Source organism: Xyrauchen texanus, chromosome 35, assembly GCF_025860055.1.
Source record: "Xyrauchen texanus isolate HMW12.3.18 chromosome 35, RBS_HiC_50CHRs, whole genome shotgun sequence".
NCBI lineage: Eukaryota > Metazoa > Chordata > Actinopteri > Cypriniformes > Catostomidae > Xyrauchen > Xyrauchen texanus.
The window spans coordinates 21945603-21973508 of record NC_068310.1 but is presented as its reverse complement, the minus strand read 5'-3'; the positions used below and the strand labels follow the sequence as shown (position 1 = coordinate 21973508).

Below are 27906 nucleotides of genomic sequence, written 5' to 3'. Positions count from 1 at the left end.
TGAAAGAGGGTGAAAATAAAAAAAGACAAAGCACAGCTTGAAGGAACCAAGAAATAAATGGTAAAAGATAGAATGATGGTAAAAGAAACTGAAGGAATGTTCCGGATTTAAAATAAGGCGAGCAAGTTAAAGATGAGGGGCCCTATTTTAAGAGCACTATCGCTAAGCAGAGAGCTATGCCATAAATCATAAGCACAAAGTCAGTGGGCATGGCCATGAAGTTTTGGTATTTTTGTGCAATAAGTCTAGGTGCAAGTGGGTTTGGCAAAATCACGGGCACAACACTTTGCTGGGCTGGTCAAGTGCAATTTAATTTGGAGGTTTTTCTCAGGTTATTTGTGTCCTATTATCCAGTGATATAAACAAAAACAGCACATTCGTAAGAAGTTGGTAGTGTAAATGGACTGCATGCAATGAATTAGAATAATAGAAATATGGACAGGCTCCTTTTATGTGATTGGAATATATTATTCTCATCAGAATTTGGATGCACGCTCTGTTAAATTATAGGAAATGTAAGTATTATTAACAATTTTCATCTTCTGACAATGAATACACTTTATTATCACAAAAATCATGGCTAGTTTTAATAGGGATTGTATCAGCACACATTTCACTTCCACAGGTCAATACTGATTTTGAAAATAAATTCATTAATTGAAACGGGGAAAAAAAATCAAAATGTAAATTACACTTAAAACAAAATCAGAATATAATCAAAACAAGGAAATTATCAAAATTACATTTGCAGTGACTTAAAATCACCCTACGACAACAGGTGGAAAAATATCTATACAAATAAGATCATAAATACAATTGTAAATAAACTGTATAAACATAATTATAATAACTTGTAAGCAGGGACCCTGGGCATCTTTCATTTTTTTTTCTTGGTGTTTTTCAGAGTCAGTAAAAAGGTCTTTTTAGTGTCCTAAGTTTTTATAACTGTGACCATAATTATCTACCCTCTGTAAGCTGTTAGTGTCCTAACTACCGTTCCACAGGTGCATGTTCATTAATGTTCATTGTTTATGGTTCATTGAACAAGCATGGAAAACATTGTTTAAACCTTTTACAATAAAGTTCTCTAAAGTTATTTTGAGTTTTACAAAAGTATCTCTAAAATACAGCATCTTGAAAAAGGGACGTTTCTTTTTTGCTGAGTTTACAATACACACACTGTTTGACCACATACACATAAAGTTAAAGTAAACACTCCCACCCATGGCCACTTGCGCTTTATGCTGGCTCGAAAATTGCACTTAGAATTAGCAATCTCACGAAAATAATAAGACATGGATAAGACGCAGTGCACGGCCGAGCCCGAGGTGTGTAATTTTTATGTTCAAATATCTGCGGAAAGACCACTACACTTTAAGTAAGCTATTCACAGGCTGAATCCCCTGAAAAGTTTAAACACCATGGCACTATCAAAACTTTATTTTGAACATCACAACATAGCAACACAGGCTCAACCAATAGCATAAGTTATGGGTGGGTCAATGTGTTTGTTAAACCAACAGCAGCCAGGAGGGAATGTTCAGGAAACCTGTTTGACAACACTAGTGAAACCATTCATCTCCATCAAAAGCATCTGTGGTGTATTGCAGATTGCCACAGAAAATCATTTAAATTCTGCCTCAGTTTGTAACATCAAGCAAAATTTGTGTTTAAAGCAATGCACTTTATTTAATGCATCTCTTATGTTAATTTTTCCATTCAAGAATGTGCGTTATCTGAGACGTAAAGTCTAAATTGCCCTTTTAGCGTTGGGACTATTGCTCTTGATGGATGAACTTCTGGATATGTGATGTTGTTTCTGTGGGTGGATTTGAAAAAAAGTTCCTTGCTAGTGTTCTTGCACATATGCGAAAGTTACAGGGCTTGTCGATTTTATATGGTAATGAGTTGAAAATTTTGATGCAAACTGGAAATATTGGATGCATAGACAAGGCAATTTTATTAAACAAGTCAAAATGTTATCTTACACAATTTTACCACTACATAATTTTTAGTCTTACTTTTGAAAGTGTATATTTAATATGCTTCCCAGCCCTGCAACTTCCATTTTGAAGGGATAGTTTACCCAACAACAAAAAATCCTGTCATATTTTATTCACAAAAGACAGTTTTGTAAAGTTAGGCAGACTATTAGCGTCAGTCACCATTCACTTACATTGCATCCTTTTTTCATACAACATAAGTAAACAGTGACTGAAGCTAAAATTTGAATGACAGTATTTTTAATTTTGGGATAACTATACCTTTTAAACTTTACTGTAATTGTGATTTTTCTTTATATTTACAAACTGAGGGATGAGTAAAAATTACTTGTGGTAATCGACAGTGGTGGAAGAAGTACACATACCATGTACTTGAGTTAAAGTAAAGATACTCAAGGTAAAATATTACTCAAGTAAAAGTAGAAGTGCTGCCTTTAAACATTCACTTGAGTAAAAGTACAAAAGTATTTGCCTTCAAATGTACTTAAGTATCTAAGTACTATTATTTTTTATGGCCATAATGTCCTATTATAATTTGTCACAAGACTCTTGCTTAACTCAGTCTACATGAAGACACTCTTGGCACACCAATCTATTAATAAAATGACATTAATTAGTCAGATGTATATATATATATATATATATATATATATATATTTGAATTGAATAATTTTTTTATGTGTTTAATTTTGGAGGGAAGGGACTGTTCCCATAAGGTATAATACATTTACAGTATTTACTGTATATATTTTTCTCGAGTGTCTATGGTCATAATTATTAACATCCTAATGTTATGATACATTCACATAAACCTGCACAACACCATTAAATATATATATATATATATATATATATATATACACACACACACACACATATATATATATATATATATATATATATATATATATATACATATATATATTCTATGTTATGGGAGCAGCCAATTTCCCTCCAAAATTAAACACAAAAACGTATTAATGCAGTGTTTCTGCTACTCCCCAGAAGTCATTTTAGTGTCAACATAATAAGCAATGTACATTATGCGTCAATATTTACCGATAATTGCTGCAATAATAGCTGCTGCTCTCTGCCCCGCTTAAAATCATTGACAACGCAATTTGTTTGGAACTATTGAGAGCTACACGAATCACGTGACCGCGCGGCGGCGAGATCACTGTCGCAACCATCTATGTTCGCAACTCTCATATTTAACGGCTCTGGGGTGCGTTTCCCGTACAATGACGTAACTTGCTGCTCCACTACCGTAGTACGATGCACTGTTGAAGAAATCAACTTGCTAGTCACGACTGTTTCCCGAAACCGTATTGTCGCAAATTGGTTGTTCAACCACGTTGATTAATGATGTCACACATGTGGTGGAGTAAAAACTACTTTTAATGAATCTGTTTGCGATCAAATTAATGCTAGATGTTTTGCTATAAATTATGGACATGTCATCTGAGGACTATCTCATATTTTTCTCAGTTATTTGCTTTATTTCCAGATTCAATCATAGGCTCGTTCTTACGCACTAGAGCACGTTCACACATGTGCACTCTTCAAAAACGGTTGACAAACTAAAAGACATAAAGGACATTTGTATGTCTTCTAAATAAAAGATACTGATTGTACTGAATGTCATCTTGCTTACTTGGCTCAAGATAATAATTTATTAAGCCCACATGTTATAATAACAAGAAACTCTGCTTCTAACCACAGGTCGAGAGCTGTCGTTCCAACCACACAACTCTGCGATGCTGTTTGCGAATGTTCGTTGGAACGATGGTTTCGGGAAACACCGACTCGTTGAACTATGATGATAACGATGGAACTTGCAACCATAGTTGGCTAACGATGCTTTTAGGAAACGCACCTGGTTCGCGCTTAGTAGATGCCGCCAAGGCATTTCAAAACAAAGCGTGCACGCGCTGTACTGTGATTGGTGGCTCGTTTGACCAGTTACGTTTTTATCCACTCATAAATAAAAAGGAACGACTGATTTTGAAAATGTAGTAGAGTAAAAAGTAAGATATTTGACTTTGAAATGTAGTGGAGTTAAAGTAAAAGCCTCCCCAAATTTAAATACTTCAGTAAATTACAGATACACAAAAAAGCTACTTAAGTACAGTAACAAATTACATTTACTTCTTTACTGTCCACCACTGGTAATCGACAGTCACAGACACTGTTAATAGAGCTAAACTTGTTTTAAATCTGTAAAATTCCTTTAAGAACAGAAAACTTAACATCTAGGCAGAGAGCTACCCGTTCCATATGCTAACGTGTAGCCTGCCAATTTGCTGCAAACGTAGGTGATGACACCATATGTGAGCACAGGGAACTGCAAAGTCTTTGACTCTTGATGTGCCAAAGGTTTCTTAGCCATTCAGGGGACCCTGAAAGCCCAGCGTCATGTACCAAGATATGCCACTGATTGCCTCATCTGCAATGGCAGCATGCAGAGATACTCTGCATTACGCAGTGTGTGGTGTGTATCACAGCGCCTTTGTCATCAAGCAGTTGATGAAGGGAGAGGGTTATGGGATCAGCTCGCGACAAACGAGAAATAAAGAGAGAAAGGTAGACTTTTGGCAAATTCACACCCAGTCACACGTGAAATGAGCTTGTGATCTAACCCATCTACCTCAGGGCTGCCGAACAGTCTGCAGCCTGGGCCTGCTTTACCCCACGTGTCGGGCAAGAAATTAATAAATGACTGTGTTGTCGCCAGTTCCGCATCAGGCTGCTGGAGATCCAGCCTGAGCCTGCTATTTACTGCCTTCCTGAACCCTGAATAAAGGAAAAATAGGAGCTGGATTCTTGTCATACAGGCAGGTAATGCCAAAAAAGAGAGGAAAAAGGAGAGGTTCTTAGTTGAATGATTCTGGGGATAAGGATAACATTCCAGCCGTGATCTCTAAACACTTTGAGGTGTACTTTGTCTTTAGCACTGCAATATAGCTATGTAAACACAATGCGATGCACAGGGGATTCTGTGCTGTATTGGCCCTGTTTCACACCACACAAGCAAAAAGTAGGGCTTTCAATCGATTAGAATTTTTTAAACAAATTAATGTCATGATACGCCAATTAATTTACAAATAATATTATTTTTCAGCACATAATATTTGCTGAAAAAGGCTCTCAAATAAAAATTATTCAATATATACTTATTCAATTATTATTAATTATTATATGTAAATAATTATAAAGATAATACTTATTATAATTTAATAATTGAGACAATTAAAATGCATTACATTATTGTGGCTGACAGGTAACGCTACAGGTGACAGCTTAAGACTACACAAAAAGTGGCTTTAGGAGGCAATATATTGTTTATTTCCATATTATTGAACAAGAGCCTATCATTGGTCTACTGTCAACAGCAATTCTATTTGAAACTGAATTTATCAGTCTGTCTGGGATAGATTTACATATATTAAAGGCGCTTTTCTAAGGATGCATGTACACTACACGTGTCAGGCAGATGGTTTTGGAGTGTCTCACTTTGGTTGCATTGCTTCATAAAAACTGCATTTTTTGGTCGTTGTGTCCAGTTAAGCTTCGGCGGAAAAAAACATCTTGAGACCGCTGTATTCGGTGTTGTGCTCCGTTCAGCTGTGTTTCAACGAAAGAAAGCGTTCTCAACTTTTGCTGATGCTAGAGTCAAGCCTGACTGTGGTTTGTTCTCTGTATAGCTGCGTGTTGCCAAAACAGCTGGAGTTTCGTTTACTGTCCCCTGCTGAAAACAGGTGGTACTTCAAGCTTGATTTGCTCTGATGGTAGGAATATTCCTTATCAAGGTCTGGGGACACGAATAATTTTGTTATTTTTTTTTTATCAATTTATGTCTTCATGCACTAAATCCATAATCCTAGTAAAACGACATTGGTCAAGCTTAATGCTAATACACAAACAGCACTTTCTGTTCAGTAAATCTGACTATATTTAGAAGTTTTAAGACGTTTATAGCTACACTTGAGGTTTAGCATTCCACTCCATGTAAAAGAATTAACATTTTTAATGTATCCATTTGTATTTCAAGAATATCTGTTTGTTTGTAATAACCCTCAATGGCCAAATCCTGATAACCGTTTTATAATTTAGGACCATTATTAAAAGTAATACTCAATGTAGTTACCTAGAAATCACTTTTTGTTGTATAAATCCACAGTTCTGTTAGTTTAGAGTGCAGAAGAAAAGCTGTTAGTTTGAAACCACATTGTGAGCCTGCTTTTGATGTTATGCTGCTGCTTTGCTTACGTGCTGCTTATGTGTGCACTGTGAAACAGGTCTTAGATTAAGCCCCACCAGTTGTGGGGATGAAACTAATTCACTTTTGTAGTATTAACAGGTCCAAAAGACCCATGCATGGGCAGATGCTGAAAGTGTCTGGCACCTGCCACTGGCTCCACTCCAGAAATTGGCTGCTGGCTATGTTCACCACGTGCCATGCCAATCTCAGAGCAGCTCCCTGCAGAACGCCCTCTGACGTGAGCTGACATTCGGCTTCTTACATACAGGAGACAAGAAAGTCTTAACCTTTGCCTTCAACCAGATCCCTTCCTCCCACACATGTACACATCAACTAATGGGAAGGATGGATAGTTTGAGAGACACCCCAGTCTTTTCACAGCTCGGCCTGCCTGCAGGATTGTAGGCTCTTCCCCCAGACTGTGCAGTTAACTCCCCCTTATCCACACAGGGGTGATGCAAATCAAACAGCTCAAATGTCGTCCCGTTCCAGGGGATTGAAAGGCTCCAGTCTGAAGCCAAGCAGCATGGTTCTATCTACATGTGAGCATCTGGTAGGAAGCTTTCCGGTCCCCTTGAACACACAAAACTAGCATCAAACCCCAATCCACCCTTCAACACGCCTGCTCACAAGTTATCCCTTTCTGCCCATGAGCTCTGCAGTTCACCCAGCAAATCTGGTATGGTCAGGCTCTGCAATGATCTGAAACGAATGTTTGTGAGTCAACATTATTCTTAGTTTATTGTACATACTTTCTAAGGGGCCGTTTACACTGAAAACATTTTAGCCTCTGCCAGCACTCCTTTTGAATTGTTTTCTATGTACTGCTAAACATGCCCTAGTCAGAACTTTTCGACCATTCCGTCTTGTGCAGAAGCACTATGTTTTTTATTGCAGTGTGAAAGAACTTGAGCCTGAGTTCCCCTGAGAGTGTACATTGAGCCTTAGTGCAAAAATAGATAACATATATGAGTACAAAAGTTATAAAAGCTAGTCTCACCTTTGCACTGGCCTAAATGCTCCACAGTGATTTCCTTATCTTGTCGGCATGCAATGGTTCTCAGCTGGCACCGGTCTGCATACGTCACCCCATCTGAACCACATACCTGTCCACAAACACACATATATAGATTGTTAGAACAGGAAGTGTAACCATTACTAACATTTAATAGAAGGCAGTAGACTATAAGGAGGGGTTCTATGCTACCTATGCTAGCTCACCTTGGTCTTATTCTTCTCGTCACAGTCTGGCGACGGGCATTCACAGTGAGCCTGACCATTCACCTGCACACATGATGCCCCAAAGTGGCACAACAGCTCATCACAGGATTTGGGTACCTCAGGACCTGTAGAATAGTTTGGCTTTGGGTTAATACAAAACCTGTGTTTACAACTAACTGACAAAGCAAAAGGAATATTATCAATTTCATGTTGAACGGCCAAGTGATTAAGGCAACGGATTACTAATCCATGCTCTACACACGTTGGTTCAAATCCCATCCTTAATCGGTTGGTAGCTTTGGTGTCAAAGAACCCTTAAAAAGTGATCTCAAAATGTTACATGAAAGTAAAACTCAATGCTTTAAGTGTTTCTGTATTTTAACTGGAAGAACATGGCACTAGCAATGCCAAGGTCATGGGTTCAAATCCCAGGGTACACATGTACTCGCTTTGAACAAACCTTCTGCCAAATGCATAAAATGTACTGTAAATGTTAATTTACCTCTGATATGAACTATAGGACATCAACCACAGAAATTCATCTGAAATGGAACTTGCATCAGTAACAGAGCCGGGGACCTTCCCTGCCACAGTAGTGTGCATTTTAATCTAACATCAGAGTGCAGGGCTGCACTGTTTGGCCAGCAGCATTGACTGGCTTCCTCTCTACACTTTCATGTGACAGCTTTTATCTGGCAGGGGCACTGCATGCCTACTGCTAGCTGCTGGGATTGTTCAGTTCATTAAGCTCTTCGCTTCCTGTCAATAGCTGACAGTGACTCCATATTACACACCAAGCTACCACAGTGGGTGACATTGGGATAACATTTCACTGCCACTCCTGTTGTGATTTTGAAGTATAAAATCTATTGATGTAATTTGATTTTAGCAGCCACTTGGCAGTGAAGCGACACCTTGTTTTCCTGGCCCTGCTTAATGATGTCACATATTATTAGGATTCTACTGACGAAAGTCATACAGGTTTGGAACACCATAAGGGTGAGACTATGCCTTTAATTATAATTCACAATACCACAACCCAGTTACATCAAAAGTGAATTCCTGGAGAGATTAGCTGAATTTTGTGCAAATTAAAATCTGGTGTTACCTTTGTCACAACCATTGGCTCCCATCTTGCTGTCGTCAGGGCACACATTGCAATTCATGCCCTTAACTCCAGGCTTACAAGAGCACAGCCCTGACATCTGCTCGCAGTCGTCACGGACTGAGCCCACTCCATCACAGTTGCACGCTGATGTGAGAGAAAAAGAGACAGGGGGCTGTCAGCCTTATCTGGTTGAACAGTTTTGATTAGATTCCATGTCTCTTTCTCTTCAATTTCACCCCAACAAAAACATTCACAACATCCGCCAAATGCATACAGGCAATCTTGAGGCTGCTCCACTCTGTGACCCTACAGCTACAGCTATAAAAGTTGCACTCTCTCAATGACCACAGTCTGGTGGAGATTAGACCAGGGTCAAGAAGCCCTGGGGTGAGAGAGAATGTGGCTACAGAATGCGCTAATGCTATGAGGGCCCCTGGGACAGTGCTCAAACTGTTTCAATCAATGCTTGTTTTCCCTCTCCTTGGCTTTGTACTGATGTACAAACACACACGTAGACACACACATAAGCCTTCTGTTGGCCTGTAGGCAGAACTTATAGGTCAAGCCACGTTGCACTCTCACTAAGTTCTTATTATGCTCAGTGGCTGTGAGGCTTAACTGGAAACGCTTGTTTTGACAGAAATCACATTTAAGTCTGGAGGGATACTGCAGTAGGGTGTCGCTTCAGATTTTGGACTGTAAATGGACATTTAACAGACAATTGCCTGAAAGCATATCACAGAATATGGAGTCTTACGTGTGCAGCCACTCATGTTCTCTGTCACAATGCCTCGGAAGTTCCAGAATCCAGGCTCGCAGCGGTCACACTTGAGTCCACCAACGCCTGGTTTACAGGAGCACTGGCCGGTAGACGGGTCACAGGTGCCTCCATATGAACCATAATTATTACACTGACACACACCTAAAGAGTAGAATAAAGGATATAGACTCCATATAGAAAGAGAGACACAACATAATGTTTGTTGTCATAACAATTTGTATAAAAGGAATATTTCGGGTTCAATACAAGATTAACTAAATCAACAGCATTTGTGGCATAATATTGATTAAATTGAAATGTGTATATCTGGTGAATAATTATTTTCCTAAATTATCTTTAAATAATTCACTTTTAGGAGAACACTATCATATTGATGCCATCAAACCTGTAACAACTAAAACCACAAAAACTCAGCATTACATTAGGCAATGTGTTTGGTCTAATTCATGGCTAATAATTAATGCCGCAGAAGTAATCAAACATTAAACCTGCACTAAACTGAGTGATCAAGGCTAACTAACGGCGATTATACGCACTGGGACATCCTGCCAGTCCAACACCCAGGGCAGCATTCTTGTTGTCTTGACAACATCCGTAAAGAGTTTCACTGCAGTGCTGGGGGGCAATCAAGTCTGTTGGAGATGATGTGGAAGCTACAGAAAAGATATATCGAGAGAGGAGGAAATGATTGTGAGAGAGAGTTGATATTCATAGCATTCTTTTAAGACAAATTAAACTAAACAATCCAAGTTGAAATGCAATTTAGTACAACACAATAATAATTGCTTAAGGAGCAGAGGTGGGAGCGCCTGCATCTGGCTGCCAGATAACAATTCTATTTGCAATTCCAGACACCAATTCAAAATTATGTTATTACCAAGCGTGAAAACAAACAATAGACCTCTCGTTGAATGTCTGGTGGGTGACATTTGACACATTCTCAGGGGCCTGTTCTCTCCATTCGTTCTTGACGTAGATAGTAGAGGTTTACACTTATGATGCAGTGTCAAACAAACATTTATGGACTCTGCATTTACGGACACAAACACACCTGAGTGTAAATGAGGAAACGGCGATGCCGGTCCACTCTCGCTATAAACTGATTACACTTCTGTGATTCCAGCTTGCCTGGCTCATGTACATAGGAAGTTTGATGCACCATTTAACTGTAACTTGCCAGAAGGCAGATGGCAGGTGCCTATTTGTCTTGTCTGTTGTCATTCTTTCTTTCAATTTCTCGCAGTCTTTCCACATGGCTTCCTCTCTAGGCCATTGAGCTAAATAGCTTTAGGAGCTGGTAAGTTTAGGAGCACTGTTTGTGGTTCTGAGATTGGAGCAAAAACCTTGGGCATTACAAATCAGGGGCTTGCCGGCGTGAGCGTGCACATCCTGGGCAATAATGGTGGTCACCGTGCCTTTCATTGTGTTTTCTGTCTCCAGAGATGGGCTTTGTCCACACCTCATTAAACTTCTCTTCTCCGCACTGAGCCCATTACGACAAAGGTGCTTTTAATTTGATCCTCTCTCCACACCCTCCTCCTTCCACACCCAATTATTCTACAATGCAATCCTTCCTGACACAACAAGGTGCCGTGGTTGTAGCGAGGCAAATCAGCTCATCCAAGCTTTATGTAGGTATCATCCAGTAGGGGTAAAACTAATTTGAATAATTTAATTGGTCAAACTGTCTTTGGATTCTCCACAAAAATTAAGTAAAAAAATTTTTTAATTTGAATGAAACTTGTTTATTTTTTATGCAATGTGTTTTTAGGTGATTTCTAGGGCGTTACTAGGGTATTACTAAATGATTGCTGGATAGTTGCTTACTTGCCCAAATATGAAAAGAGATCATCGCCAAGTCTCTATGACTTCCTGATACATAGACATGTGTGCGAAAGTTAATATTCTATTATACTGATAATAGAATACATTTTTCACAAATTTTTCATACGCTAGCCAGACCTTCATATTCTGTAATATCATGTTTTGTGTACAGAACAAGCCTATTGCAATGTTTATGCTTATAATAAAAAAGGAGTGCTACATATCTACTGTACTCTACTGGGTCTTTTTTGACCCAAACAATTGGTTGTTTGGAATTGTCTCTCAAAGCAGAAGGATAAAACATGATTATTTTATTTTACTGACAATCATATTTCTTTTTTTTTTAACAATAAGACTTACATTTTGTTTTTAAAACAACAAAAATATTTAGCTTAAGTAAATATACATAGTACATAGTACAATGACAACATAAAATAAGCTAATTTATTACTACAAACAACATTTTGTCTTAATATAAATCTAAAAATATTGAACATATGCTACTATTTTTCTCACAGAGCATAAAAGGATCTTTGTACCAGGGAATAAAACTGAAATGTTATAAGGAAAAACATAATTTTTTCATTATGATTTTGGCTGTTCTGCAGCCAGCCTCCTTTCCAAATGATAACCGGTAAAAAAATAAAAGAACGGTTAATAGCTTGTTGCTAGATCTCACAAGAGAAACAAGCAATGTTGTCTGGAAAAACAAGCACACAATAAGCTACTTGAATTATTCTGCACAGAAATCATAACAAGCATACAGTTAATTAACTGTTAAGTATAACTTTAATTACTGATCTGCTTCTCTGTTAAAACCCAGCAGCATCAAATCTGTATTAATGCATCAATAATAATTCAGTGATGACATGGAACCTACTGCAAAATATACTTTTTACTTCTTATAATGTTTTCCTGTATCTGGATTAACTGTGGATGTATATGTAGAAATTATACATGGTTGCTAAAAAGGTCTTTATTAACAGAATACGACATCCACAACTAGCTATTACGCAAAAAGAATGTGTAATTCAGAGGTACAGAGGAACAAAGCACATGTTTTTTTCAGTCAACACGTGGTGCAGTTACAAAAATATACTGTGATAAACCATTTGTTCTTCGGTTTCATTAAAAAATTATTGGAACAAAATTAACCATTTATAACAGGTTTTGTTGTGATTTTGGTTACATTCTCCCAAAATTTTGTTTTCAATCTTTGAACAGTTTTTATATAACTAATATTTTATGGAGGGGGTACCACACAAGGGGACCATCGTATTTGGGGCATCAAAAAGTTATAAAAATCCTTCAAAAGACCAACATGAATTTCCTGTTAGTATTGGTTTGGTGCTGGTCAAGCTGGTCAGCATAGCCATGTTCTCCAGCAGAAAATGTTGGTCAAACAGCATGGTATATTGTATTATAGCTGGTTGACTAAGAGAGACTTGCTGATTGAGTGATTTAAGAAGCCTGGAATGGACCAGCATACCTGCATCCCTTACTGGAGACCAGCATCCACAACATATGCTGGTCTTCTTAACATCTACAATAGTAAAGAAAACATCCTGTTTGTTACTCTCCACTTAATTGAAATCTACTTCTATTAAAATTGCACAGGTAAATTAAAGAGAGTAGACTGGCATTTCTCTGAGCACCACCACCAGCTCACTCAGTTGAGAAACAAAGTAAAAGAGTCAGTTCACAGCATGCTATGAACTTCACTGCAAGGAGACTCAGCACAAGGTTGTCTGGAGGTCACCAAGACCTAATTTCCAATTAGCAAAAAGCAGCGAGGTGCTCTGGAGGCCAGTCAGCTCTCAAAGGCACAAGGTCAGAAAATGGGTGCGGAGACAATGCACCGCGCATATCAAATGGAAGGCCCAAGGAGATTTCCATTGATCTGGGCTCAGCCAATGGGAAGCAAATGCCAAAAGCTCCTTGCACCGGTTAAAAATTATCCAAAAGGATTTATTTTCCACGGCCACTGAAGGAGCATGGTTGAGCCTGGCTAGAGGGCCTGGCGAGACTCTGAAGCAGAAAACTCAAGAGTTAGAGAAAACCATAGATAAAGGATGAGGATTGAGCAAGTGAGGGAGTGAGAGAGGGAAAGGAGAGAGTAGAAAGCGAGTTTGTGTGTGAAAGTAGAGTCAAGCTCAGCACACACTGCTCTGATCTCATAGCCAGATCCCAGTGGTAGCAGCTGAGGTCTAGACTACACACGCCTCTAAAATAAAAGCTGCATCCTACTGCAATGGCTCTGCATCAACCAGCCTCGCTGAATTCCTAGTTTCTTCCAATAACAGAGGTACACATAAATAAAAAGAAAGAAACGTGGTCTCTCACCTGGACAGGGGCCTTGGCTCTGGAGCATCAGGTCCATTTGCTTTTCGCACCTGGCCTTCTTGAGTTCGCATTCGCTGTCATATGTGCTCCCATCTGAGCCGCACACCTGCAAATTTTCACAGCAAGGTTAACACAGTGAGATTAATGGATTCAACAACACTTGGCACACATTTAAACAAGTCAACCGCCTGGGTAGTGTATGGGCAGTAGGGGGAACCGGTCAACCGGGAATCTGGATAGTCACACTTTGCAATTCGATTCAATTTCAATTCACACAAAGAATCGAGTTGCTGCAGAATATATTTGTATTCTGTGAATTCTCTTTATGGGAGAATAAGTTGGGTATTGCAATGTTGCAATGCAATACTGCAATGTGAGCAGCATGTGAATGGAGATTTTTCATACCAGGCTGCGTGGCACAGTCTGACAGGTGAAGTCACACATGCAGCGATCATCTTCCGTGTCATCATCCCACGATCCACCATACTTTTGACACCGATCCTGTTCACAGGTCTCAGATCCTGAGCCTGAACCTCCTGATCCACAATCTGTTGAAACACACATACATTTGTTTTCATATCAAGTTGTAGATTTCCTATTCCCTTCTATTGAAATAAAAAGGTATAGTTCAGCAAAAATTAAGAGGTCTTAGGTCTGTCTGAGGTTGTCAGCCCCAGACACTTTGCCTAAGATCCCCTTTTGTGTTTCATGAAATAAAGAGAGTCATGTGGGTTTGGAATGACCTGAAGGGGAGTAAATGATGGCATAATTTTCATATTTTTGTGAACTATCACTTTAATTAGTTTTTAGACTAACTTAACCCAAAGTTTTTTAAGTGAAATAAGACATTATTAATTTCCTTTATGTTTTCCTCATGTTGGTTTGTCAGCTTTTAAAAATGTCCACATACACAATCACAATTCAAACACTATAAACCCACAGATACACACACACACAACACTGATTTCAAGGTGATAAACAAGCAAGCTCACACAATACCTACAATCTGTGCATAACAGCGGCTAAGTACTTTAGTAGTTCAAAGATCAAAGACAAATAAGACACAGAGACTCTGGGGACCACACTAAAACACATATTTGCATATCAGCTTGCAGCACATTGCCTTCTAATAAAATACAAATATTCCCAGGTACTCAAGCGTCTTGTGCTGCCGAGAATTAATGGACAGTGCTTAGCAAAGTATTTAGACATTCAGTGCATATAAAGCAGCAAATATTGAGATTTTCTTCATGTTAGAGTGAAGATTGAATCAAAGGCACTGCTGGAAGAACAAGACAATAACCGGCTATGGAAATACCCAGCAACTTACAAAATAAATTAAACAAGACACCACCAAGACATCAGCAAAATGTCCCTTACATTTAGATTAAAAGTGAAATAACTGACAATCTGTTATCTAACACTGAAAATCAATATAAATGGGTGTTCCATGGCCATGATTCTTGATGTCAGTAATTGCACAATATTGTGTTGGGTGGAATTACTGTTGCCTCAGTGTAAGTTCAGGGATTGTTTCTCTCCGTATGATCCCTGAAGGATAAATCTTGATTCTCTGCAGGATCACAACTTTGGGGATTATGATGAGGAAATTGTGAGGGTTTTTCTTCAGATGAGGCGCCTCATTAAGCACACTCTTATCTAGTCTATTTAATTAGAATTAAAGTTAATTAGTCAACAAAGCAGACTCACTGAGAAATAAAGTACCCCTCTTTGTAACAGAGCATTTCAATTCATTAGCTCAAGCCTGGAAAAAATGGAAGCACTCAAGCCTCAGGCCCTGGCCACATTGATACAGAGAGCAAATGCACTCTCTCTCCAGACATCAGGTTTCTGCTTCAGAGCATTAGTGATCCACGACTGTGATGAAGAGATTTGAGATTTTGCTTAATGTGAGCTGAGCTGAATTCACGCCTTAGGGCAATGTCTTGTTAAGATCAGCCAAGAGTCTCCAAGGGGAGACAATAAAGCAATTTGACTGTGAATACTAAAACCTTTCTCTTTTTTCCCATAATTTGAGCATTAATGAGGCACAACAAACAGTAATAAATGTTTGAAGATGAGGCTAACATCAAGAGCAAAAGGGTCACGTTGTATGTTTGTAGTTGTGTTACACCAGCGAGGATATCACATGATTCATCACAATGAATTCCTACTGCAAGCTCACAACTCAAGCTAAAATAACAGTTCGGTTTCTGTGGCACTACAAACAACATCTGAACAGCAGAGCAGGAACAACTGTAAGTCCACACTAGCACATTTTTGGTTGAAAACACATGGACTTTGCAACATTTACGCCTCTCACCCAAACTGAAATGGCCTTCTCCTCCACCGAAAAAGTACAATTTAAAAAATGCACTCTGAAGTATTATTGCTTACAGAACATTGGAAAACAATGACGTTAGGAAATTGAAACCACGGCTAGAGTATTTTAGCACTGTGCTCCATCCACATCACCAGAAGAATGCATACTTATTCAAAGTTCGAGAACCGACAACAGAGCCGAATGTCTGGAAAATCATTCTAGTATTTTACATTTTTTATATGAAAACATATTGATTTAGCTGTTTATGCCTCTCATTCACACTGTAACAAACTTTTCCTCCACCAAAGATGGAGACTTTTAAAACGCTCTCTAGTACCACATACTTCAGAAAACGCTGACGTTAAGAAATGGAAATGAAAAACAGATTTTGGTTACACTTTATTTTACAGTATGTGTACTTTCAGTAAACTTACAGTGTACTTAACCAAGAAAGTACAGAGTACTTAAAATGGGTTAAGGGTTGGGGTTACTTAATAATTAAGGTAATTATATTGTACTTAAATGTAGAACAGTACTCTAAAATATAGTGCTACCCAGATTTTTCAAACAAAAAAATGTACTATAGTGTTGACGTGGCCAGAGTATAGCCTGTATTTACACACACTGAAAACAATGACTTTTTAAAATGCCCTCTAGCACAGCGTACTTTAGAACTCGATCACGTTAGACTAATGAAAACGAATTAGTGTGGATGTGGCCTTCAGTTCCCTATTCTTGTAGAGGGTGTGTATTCTGAAGCAGCTTTGCACTGCAAAGACCCATTTCCGATTCTACCCACATTCGCATCCCTTTATCACTGATACAGTAAATAATACGCTTAAACTCTGGCTTCCAAACTCTGGCTCATAAGCCAAGCACTGCACAAAACCAGCAATCATTTCTATATAGGCTCTCCGGGCCACCTTAGCCCAATTGTGCAAGGTAAGCAAGAGATGAAAGCATTTACATTCACCATTCTGTTTGTGTTAGCAGAAAAAACACAACCTAAAAAGTTGAATAAATAAAACCGGGTAGAGTGAGTGGATGTGAGAGAGGAGGTGCTAATTAGTTTGTGTCCTTTGATGTCATCGCCAACAGAACAGCAGATGAAACTTTCAATTAGCAAATGGCAAGATGTATGCATCAGCCGTCCTCAAAGCCCTTTCCTCTCTCTTTAACTCAATCATGTACTTACGAGGGTCCATTTAGCCACGGGTTTTCCATTATGGCGGAGAGCTGAAGGAATAAACAGCAGGTCAGTGTAAAAGCAAAGCGGTGTTGTGGAAAATTTATATTTTACTTTCTTTAAGGCATTATGTGGATTTTCTTTCGATTCAATTTCTCTCCTCTAAGTATTTTCTTTTTCACCTGGCAGGCACAAAGACACACACACACACACACACACACACAGTAAAACAGATGGTCAAGGGAAAAAAAAAAAAAAACCTTTTGAACTCCTCCTGTGAGTACGGGAAAGACAGAGTGATTATTTAGCCATAAATAAAGCCTTTTGTTGAGTTTCACGGGTGTGAAACTCAGTGAAGCGCAACAAAGGACCACTGACTTCAGGACAAGATAGCATCTATATGGCCTTTTTATGACCTCACAGATATAAAGATCGTAAACCCAGAGGGCTTAGAAGAGCCATTGGTATTTCTAAAAAACTAGCTAGATCGGGTTTTAGTGGGATCAGTGGAAAATTACGGAAGAGGGGGGTATTTTGAAGACTGGGGGTATAACCTCTTCCCAATCCTGTAAAATTAGCCTAAAACGCCTAATCAAGGCATACCCAAAGTAAATGTAAAGCTGTTCTTGAACCGTTTGGAGTACATGCATGGTTTTGGTCACATTTTTCCCCAGCAGTCAGAATTACTGTAAGTGCTACTGATTCTGAGTAATAGAAGTTTGAACACAATGAAATAGAATTTTTTTTTTTTCCACCTGAAATTTTTTTTGCATACAGATGCCTGCAGATGACTATAACTTGTAGCTATTAGCTTGAGAACACAATGGGATCACAGCATGATGCCTTACCTAGTCCAAGTTCAAATTTTAGAACAATACCATAAAAAATGAATATTTTACACATGTTTTTCTAAGGGTACACCCAGGCGTTTTACAAAAGTGCCTTTTGGATACTCCAAAAGGACACTTTGGAAACCTAGGACAAAAAGGCTCCTACTTTTGAACGCTTCAACGTACAGTCATAATTTTGGGCTCTAATGAAAGATGACACTTAGAGCTATCATATTCCATATCCAGATCCACTATTAGTTTTGCTGACACAGAGTAACTGATGCATAAACACATTAGAGTGCCTTTTCCCTTCTTGAAACTAAATGTTGTGCATATAAAAGAGTCAAAACTAGTGCTATGGTGGACAATTTGTTTATATAAAAAATACACAACAAACTATTTACATGAATTTTTACACAAAGTATTTACAAACCATTATAAAATTGTACATGTTTCTAGCAACATGCCAGTCATTGTAGCAGTCACATTTGGGTACAAAGCACAAAGGCAGAACACAGGAAGAGTACTTCACTGGTGTCTTTGCATGACACTGCCTGCACTTCAGACGATCAGCGGTGCAAGATTTGGTGATGTGCAACGGCCTGTGATCTGCTCTTCGTGGAGCAGGAGATACGGGTCTGGCTGTGGAGTGAGACCCCAACTCTTCCAGCTCCTCAGCAAGGGTCTCTCTGAAAGCCCTCCTCTCTTGATGAGGTGCTGTCCTGCTGCTCCACTTTATGTGGCCGCTTGCTGAGTGGGGAGAATAAATAAATGTAATTTACAAAGCTAGACACAACTTTTCCATCTTTTCTGTATTATATATATATATATATATATATATATATATATATATATATATATATATATATATATATATAGTTTTCTTTTCGAGTGTGTAAATATGCATTATTGTATGTATATTTACTGTAAATACTGTATACTTTGCCAATGTACTATGGAACAAAGAGATGGGCCTACACCTCCCCCACCTCCCGCATTGTAACAAATAGACTCTCAAACACAACATATATTCTTATTTTCAACTTACATTTATTTATTTATATATATATATATATATATATATATATATATATATATATATATATATATATATATATATATTTCAGTCCATTTATATATATATATATATATATATATATATATATATATTTACAGTAAATATACAAAACATCTATATAGCATGTCAATAGATCTGAAACAAACAATGAACTAAAACCTCACACACGCACATACAAATACAAAAAACACGCACAAACGGTTCAAACACTCACTGAGGAAACACACGACAAAGGGTAATTACAAAATGTGTTCATTATTCAAACTAAAGCTTATTTATGCGGAATATACAGTAATATATGTTATAAAACACAAGAAAACACTTACTTGTCCAGAGCCATGTCTCATCTCTCCATATTTCCTCTGCCTCCAAATCATCCGTATTGTTTTCAGAAATTTCATCTCCAAACTCAGAATTTTGACAATGAATGCCTTCTTATATCACATCCTGGGGTGAAAATCCTGTTTTTCACGTCCGTTTCACCATATTTAAATCGACAAATGTGTAAACAGTTCCAAAACAGCTCTCCAATATTTTTACGCACAGGCGCTACGACACACTCGGTAATGGCAAGGCAATTTTGCGTACACACATTACAGAACCATCCTCTAATCTTCCCACTAAAGCTGCATATCACTGTTTTCAGAATTTCATTGGCTATCACGATGCGTCAGTCATTTCCACTCTTCGATGTAATTGGTTTGATCAGTAAACAAAGGAATGTGGGTATGCCCTTACATTCGACACAGACTGTGGTTGGGTATTGAAGGCTTTGGATAGGACATGGAAGCTCCTATTGGGTCAAATGAGGTGTCAATCGAAAGGTCAGAGTGCGTGCTTCCATTTTGATACCGGATATAGGAAATGTTTACATCTGAACTGCAGTTATTACCGATAATATGTGAAAGATTAGGCACAGCTGCCAGGTGCTTTGAAATGATGCAACAAGAGTCTGTGGATATTTATTGATGTAATAATGTGATTTGGACTAAACATTTTACTTGATTTGATCGTTTGGACATTTGACAATGAAACAACACCGTTTTTGTCGGGAAGTTATGGCTCAGTGGACTACTATGAGGCTTCATAGGTGAGTTGCCTAAATTTTGTTTTTGGTTGTTTATATGTTGGTGGTCTGACAAAGATATAGATTGTACCTGCTGTTGTGATTGTATCTTAAAAAGGTTTACATCGTTCGAATCACGAGTATCTCAGCTTTCCAAATATATGTATTATGTTTACTTTTTTTTTTTTTGGAGTTTTATCTTTCAAAAACATAAACCTCTGAAACACACCGTGGGTCGAGTTCGGCACGTCGGACCGGGAAAGCGATAAATAGGCCATGTGTTTTCTGTGTGAGTTAGGGTCCTGTTCCTATTGCGAGGTAGCTGTCGCAGTATTTTTGTGAACAATCCTCTTTTAAAAGAATAAACTATCTTTTAAAATATAATTTGGACCTTGATGTCTCTTATTCTTGATGCATATTTGTTTAATGATTGTTTTTGCCACAACAGCGGGTAAACAGAGACCGAATAACTCTTGTAGAAGAAAAAAAGAAGGGGTGAGAGGTTTTTCTGGGCGATGAGGAGATAGATGACGAGTGAAGAGAGAAAGAATGGGGAAAAATGTCAGACAGGAGAATGGAATGACATTGACCTTCAAACTTAACTGTTAGTTTGTTGCAGGTGGCTGGGATGCCTTCCTGTGAATGCATAACTCCCATGACAACACACAGCGACCTTTTAAATGTCACAACTCACATCAACACACACACACAAACACACATCCTCCTACCTGTTTCACTCTCTCTTTTTCTTACTATCTTTTTTTTCTCCCCAAGAGAGTCAACATTCACATACTGTACATCAATTTTTTGACCTCTGTATCTCAAAGCGCAGACACATTCTCATACACAGACGTAAGAGTCTGTATTAGTGAGGACCTCTCATAGACGCATTGGTTTTCATACTCAGATAATGATATTTACTATACCTTACCGCTAAACCTAACCTTCATTGAAACCTGCTTATATAATTAGATTTAAAGCAAACCATGGTTTGGCTGATTAATAAGCCTTTCAAATAGTAAGGACCATGTCAAATATCCCAAAAAGTCAGTTTTCTACATAATTCACTATATGAGTCATTGACAAATAAGAGACTCTGAGGTGATAAAATTGAGAGATCATTTAAAAATCTAGTTTAAAACGTGTCAAGTTTGTGGGAATGTACTCTTTGTGTGCATGTTAGTTTTACAATTTTTTGAAAAACATTTATAGCATATTTATAGACTTTTAATTATTAAAATTATTATTTTCTACATCATTCATGCCAATCTTCCCTTTTTAAAGAATTTCAGCTTTTAATGAGACAGCTTTTAATTATATTATTGTCTCTGGACGGTTACACCATATGCATTTTTTTACTTAAAAAAATATAAAAACGACTGAACTGAGCAATTGAAAATATGTTCATCATAAAAGAGTACACAAAAAGTAATTGTTTTGTGTGAATTGCATTTTTAATGAATTATGAACAATTGAATAGGTCTGGACAAGAAAAATATGAGTGTCCCATATTGATGAGGACATTTTCATACATTAGGCCCTCACAAGTATAGCCAAATCCAAATCCAAAAACACACACACAAACACACATGCACACACAAAGGGCTGTGTGCTCAGTCCACTGCTGTTCCTTCTGCTGACTCACGACTGTGCAGCAATGCACAGCTCGAACCACATTATCAAGTTCGCCGATGATACGACCATGGTGGGTCTCATCAGCAAGAACGACGAGTCAGCATACAGAGAAGTGCAGCGGCTAACGGATTGGTGTAGAGCCAACAAACTGTCTCTGAATGTGGACAAAACAAAAGAGATGGTTGTTGACTTTAGGAGAGCACAGAGTGACCGTTCTCTGCTGAACATCGACAGCTCCTCTGTGGAAATCGTCAAGAGCACCAAATTCCATGCTATTCACATGGCGGAGAACTTCACCTGGTCCCTCAACACCAGCTCTATTACCAAGAAAGCACAGCAGCATCTCTACTTTCTTCGAAGTTTGAGAAAAGCGCATCTCCCACCCCCCATCCTCACTACATTCTATAGAGGGACTATTGAGAGCATCCTGAGCAGCTGCATCACTGCCTAGTTTAGGACTTGCACCGTTTTGGACCGCAAATCCCTGCAGAGGATAGTGAGGACAGCTGAGAAGATCATCGGGGTCTCTCTTTCCTCCATCAAAGACATTTACACAAAGTGCTGCATCCGCAAAGCAATCAGCATTGTGGACGACCCTACACACCCCTGACACAAACTCTTCACACTCCTGCCATCTGGCAAGAGGTACAGAAGCATTCGGTCCTTCACGGCCAGACTGTGTAACATCTTCTTCTCCCAAACAATCAGACTCCTCAATACTCAGAGACTGGACTGACACACACACACACATGTACACCATCCAACTTTTGCACATGTCCATAGTTGCACTTTAATTCATTGTCACTTTATACCTGGCTGCTACCTAAATAAATACAAATAAACATGGCAACATGCTCCATTTTGGTGTTCATGATACCATACATTATATAGTATGTTATGTTTACATTTGGCATTTTTAGGAAGTGTCATCTTTTTGCACTATTCATTACAAATGTGTACTGGTCGGCGCTGCACTGTCTCTTACTTTGTCTATTGTCCTGTTCCTTTTAGTAATTTATTGTACTGTCCAGTACTTTTTTGCACACGTTTGCACGTGCACTTTATTTAGAAATATTATGTAGAAATATTATTTAGTTGTGTAGTCTCATGTGGTTCTGTGTTTGCAATATGTTGTTTTATGTAGCACCATGGTCCTGGAGGAAAGTTGTCTCGTTTCACTGTGTACTGTACTAACTGTATATGGTTGAACGACAATAAAAACCACTTGACTTGAAACTTTTTGCATTTTTAGAAATAATAATATTCATTAAAAACATAGTTAAAACAATTGCTTAATTTATGTATTGGTTTTCCAAATGAGGGCATCCACAAATGTCCCCAAAGTCACGTTTTGTCAGATTTAGCTTACTTTTGGGGACATTTTTATTCTCATACTACAGCTAAGTGCGTACATACACATACACACATAAGCCATTGGCCTTCATGACTGAGCAGTTCTTTGGTTGGCAGTGTAATGTTTGCTATTTCTCAACCTGCAGACGGGCATTATTGAAAGACCTAGACAGTATCTTGAAGTAACTGTAATGCTGCTGCCAACATAAAGAGCAACAGGGCATTCTGGCAGGATGTAGAGTTGAGAGAACTTCTTTATGAAAAGATGCATGGAGACTGCACACTCTCTTTCTCGCCTAAATTCTCTTCCAGCGTGAGAGCCAGCTCATTTTGCCAGCTCAATGCTTCTTATTAGGGTGCACCATGTTGACATTTCCAACCTATAATCCTATTTAGTAAACGTATATTCAATTAAAAAGTGGCTGTTGCCCCAAGGTGATGTTCGGCTCTCTCCCGTTGCTTTGTCAGTGTCTACAATGAGACTGACTTCAGACTAGCAGAGTGTGAAATTAAACAGGTGATAAATTCACCGTTACGGGCAAACGTGGGGAACTCTGTCATTTTTCATTAGCTCCAAATAAAAGACTGAGAGAACATTCATTTCTTTCTTATAACTAATGAACATGCGTTTTTAGCAAGGCCTAAATAAATGAATAAATCACCTCTGTGCCATTTCTACAGTCCCATTGGCCCCACTAAGAAAATGTTTTACTTTGACACTATATTTTGCACCCACAAGCACACAGTTATGTTTATGTAGGGCCTATAATTACATAAATGGAGCACATTGCTTGAAAGCTATATGTAAGCTGAATAAAGTAGCTCTATTTTTTTTTTAGCTGAGTTTAGCTGATACTCAATCTTTTCCATCTATTCTTTCCACGTAGTGTCTCCGTTGGTTCACATCACTAGTCTAAGGATAACATTGACAAATCAGGAGTCATTGACCTCTGAGTAGGATATATTGACTGGATCCAGCTCCCATCAGCCTTTAAAAGCAACCCTTTCACAGCTTACAGAGCTAAACAGAATGGTCTGATGAGTCTTATTAGAAAAAATGGTTTAAAACCATGAGAGCTGCCTATGGAGGCAGCATTATAAGACATCAAAGGAGCACACCCAACGCAGAGGCTGTTATAATTATAATTAATGCAGCTACCTTCGTTTGGCCAAATTCTAAGAGGCCATTCAGAACGAATAAGTTCTTGCGCTAAAAAGAACTTGTCACCATGCAATGCATGTAATAGATCACAGGTGTTTCGGGATGCGCATTTAAAAGTTAATATTCTTTTTTTTACCTGACACAGCGACTAAAAAACTGCAGCACTCCTGCACATGGCACTGATAAAAACAGTAAATCTAGCCATGTTTACTTATAAAAAATTTAGAGTGCAGACGGACACAAAAAAGTGTTCGTTGTGAAAAGTTCTTAAGGCAGCATCGCATTTTTTACGGAAACGGCAATACCAGAATTTCTTGTTAGCTCAGTGTATAAATTAAGATGCAAGATGGTGGACAAAGTCGGATAAATGTGGATTATAGATGTAGGCTAATTAACTCAATACTGAAAAGCTATTGCTAAAAATGGTGGTTCCAACTAAGGTGCCCTGCTTTGTGCCTTATTTTTAGCTTAGCAACATGCTAACATTAAACTCTATTGGAACCAAGTCGAGTCTCCCGCTATTTGCGTGGCGTGTGGAGTTGCTTCCTATGTACAATGTTCCACATTGTTCAACATCCCAATGTTTAACTTAAGAGGTTCCATATCTGTCTTTAAAAGGCATCTGCCTATGTAGGCAGTAGGCTACAAAGTAGCTCACTAAGTTTGAAAACAGACCCAACATGTGATGTTTTACTGGCCGACAAGCTGCTAAGAAATTAGATATGACATCAAGACAAAGATAGGACAGACAACCAGAAGACAGAGAACACAAAGCGCATACCGATGTGTTTCATGCTCCACATATAAAGGGTCGCTAAGTGCAGTCAATGTATGGTGGTTAAATTGGCCGCAATAAACTGTTTTGAGCGAATGCATTAACTCTGTTAGCCTTGAGCAAGAACCAAACCTGTGCATGAATGAAAAAATAACAGGGAGTTCTGCTCTCCACTTAACTTGTCAAATGGGCTGCTTAAATACAGTAGCAGAATACAGTTGCACAGTTTACTTACGGTACATATATGTAAAATTGACTACCAAAAGATACAGTAAAACAAACCTGCGTCTCTTAAATAAAAAAAATTAAGATGTTAGTTATGCGAAATTTTGAGTTACAATCATGTCTATCAATTGAAGCTGTTCCAATCAGTTTTGTGGTCTAGGCACAGTCGAAATGCTGAGCTCTTTCTTTTATTAAAAAAACAAAAAAATTATTCAAAGACACTTTCGGATAATTATGTTTTGACTTATAAACTCACGCCTCGATTGGACTTGTTTATTAAACAAGGTTGTGTCATTTAAGTAAGCATTAACACATGAACTCATAAACCTACCTTCATCACAGATGGCAGGTTTGGCCACCTCTATTTTCCTCTGTGTCTTGCAGGAGGCCAGTCGCAGTTCACAGTAGTTGTTGTAGGTGGTGCCGTCGCTGCCACACACAGGTTTAACCAGCTGACCTGTGCACTGCTGACACTCACACTTGTTTTGTTCACACCGCGCACCCCAGCTACACACAGTGCTGCCACAGGTTTCTGATCACACACACACACAAATCACAGGATATGATAAAATTAGATACACACAGAGACACAAGAAACATGGGTAACAACTTCCTCTTGGCCCTTTAAAAATTTGCATGTAAACCAAAAGAGCAGTACAATTTAGTAACAAACATACGTGCAAGTAAAATCATGAACTGTGCATAACACTGCAAAAATATTTTTCATAACCAGTATTTCGGTCTTGTTTTCGAGTAAAATATCTAAACTAATTTCTAAAAAATGAAAGGATGTTTGTTGACGTGTTCATGCCCTCGTGAGGTTTAAGCACGAGCCATTGTGAATGAGCTTGCCCCATGCACTTAAGAGCGCACAAAAAAGAGTGATGGCGCAAGTCAAGATTTTCACTTTATAGTTACTTATATTTCCTATGGTTCCACGCCAAATCCTATGGCATATCTTCAGAAGACTTCCGATATTTCACACAAGTCGCATGGACTACTTTAATGACCTTTTGGGGTTCTTTTTAAGCTTTACATTGAGTCACCATCAGCTGCCAATGTACTGAAATTAGAGGATAAGACTTCCTTTAAAATTATTTTTTCTGAAATAACTTGAAATTTCACTTCTCGAGTAAACGTTCTGTATCTTTATTTATAATTGTATTTAGTCGTGAACAAGAAAAATACACTGATTAAAAATAAATATTCAGTTTTCAGAAAATGTTTATTTTTTTGCAGTGAACATGAATTGAAAAAAAGAGCTAAAATATTTTCTAGTGATTTCACAAGAAAACTGATAGCATGGACATATGTGTCACTTGTTATCGGTGAGCACAGATCAATGAGTGTATGAACAAGTATGAAGATGACAGATGTTTTACTGGTGTTTTATACTCACTGCATTCTCCGTGGGCCGCCACTCTCAGATCCAGCTGATAAGCACAGGCTTTCACATTCAGTTTGCACTCGTTGTCATACGTCACCCCATCGCTTCCACACACAGGCTGTCGTGTTTCCATGCACCCTTTGGGGCAAACGCACTGGCCGGTCTGAATGTCGCAGATTGCGCCAAAGGAGCAGTTGGAGCAGTATTCATCTGCTGAGAGGGAAGGGTGATTTCAGCAGAGAGATTCGGGTACAGATTCACACCATCGCTCACTGCGATCAGCCTAAGCTGCCCGCTCGCCTGGCTGCTTTATTTAAATCTCTCTGCAAAGTCTGGGCTGAAGCATCCTTCTCCCAATCATTTCCTCGAAAAGATGGGAGAAACACTGCTATTTACATGCAGTCATACTGAGAGGTGGTGTGGGAGATTTTATGGCATTGAGTGCAATTCATTCAAACAGTCCTGGCTGTGGACGACGTAGTGGATTTAATCAACAAAATATTCGATTTCCATGATGTACTGGATGTTTTTAATGTGCATGCGAGTTGCTTATTATATTACATTCATTTTACAACTGTTTACACATACAATATTTCTACTATTTCTACTAAACGCCCGTTTCACACATACTCCGTTTGCAGTGCGTATGCAGTGCGTATTGTTTTCCGTACCCATGTTAACAGGTTAGAGCTTTCAAACTGCACGCGGATGCAGTCCGTCGATCCGTTCCAGTTGCGGTGCGTATACAGTAGTGCAGCAATCGTTTCCGCACCGAGTCTATTTTTGCTGTGCTGCACTGCACTGAATTAAAGTGGCAGCGCATTGTTCACATTAAAATAGACATATATTGACAAGAAACTGTAATAATTTCATCATATACGCATAATTACAGTTAATGTGTTCTACAGTTACTAAATTACAGGGTCAAGAAAAACAAAAAAGCATGATTATAGTCCCAAAAGTTGCAAAATGTCATCATATATGATTGTTTTACCCTAAAAGACAGAGTGAACCCAAATGCGTCTCATTCTTCTCCTTCTTAGCAACAGATATAGCGCGATAGCTTTTCTTCTGTCAACAACTCGAACTACATGTAAAACAAAGAATCACAATGATTAAAATTAATTTTCATACTGTTTCAATGTCTTGACTTAAAAAATGTCAAAGTTAACATTTGGATTTAAAATCAAAATTACTTACACATTTTTGATTTTGTGGCACACAGAAACTGCGGATCAGTAGCGCACTGCAAATGCAGCATATGTGAAAGCACTATAGCGTGTGCTGCTCCTGTACCGCATACGCACTGCACACGGTGTATGTGTGAAACGGGCATAAGTGTTAA

At 38.4% G+C, this 27906-nt stretch overlaps 1 protein-coding gene across 6 annotated transcripts in view; it reads right to left on the bottom strand.

The window, feature by feature from the left end:
- LOC127629228 (agrin-like) overlaps positions 1–27906 on the bottom strand; it is a 393795-nt gene that overhangs the window by 61473 nt on the left and 304416 nt on the right. For 4 of the 6 annotated variants that reach the window (XM_052106358.1, XM_052106360.1, XM_052106362.1 and 1 more), the window contains 9 exons: positions 26574–26774; positions 25506–25706; positions 13947–14089; positions 13542–13647; positions 9911–10027; positions 9351–9515; positions 8594–8737; positions 7486–7610; positions 7265–7370 (listed from right to left, as the gene is read on the bottom strand). In XM_052106358.1, coding sequence (XP_051962318.1) covers positions 7265–7370; positions 7486–7610; positions 8594–8737; positions 9351–9515; positions 9911–10027; positions 13542–13647; positions 13947–14089; positions 25506–25706; positions 26574–26774 — 1308 coding nt within the window. The remainder of the gene's footprint in view (positions 1–7264; positions 7371–7485; positions 7611–8593; positions 8738–9350; positions 9516–9910; positions 10028–13541; positions 13648–13946; positions 14090–25505; positions 25707–26573; positions 26775–27906) is intronic. The other 2 variants (XM_052106359.1, XM_052106364.1) reach the window with 1 other exon arrangement.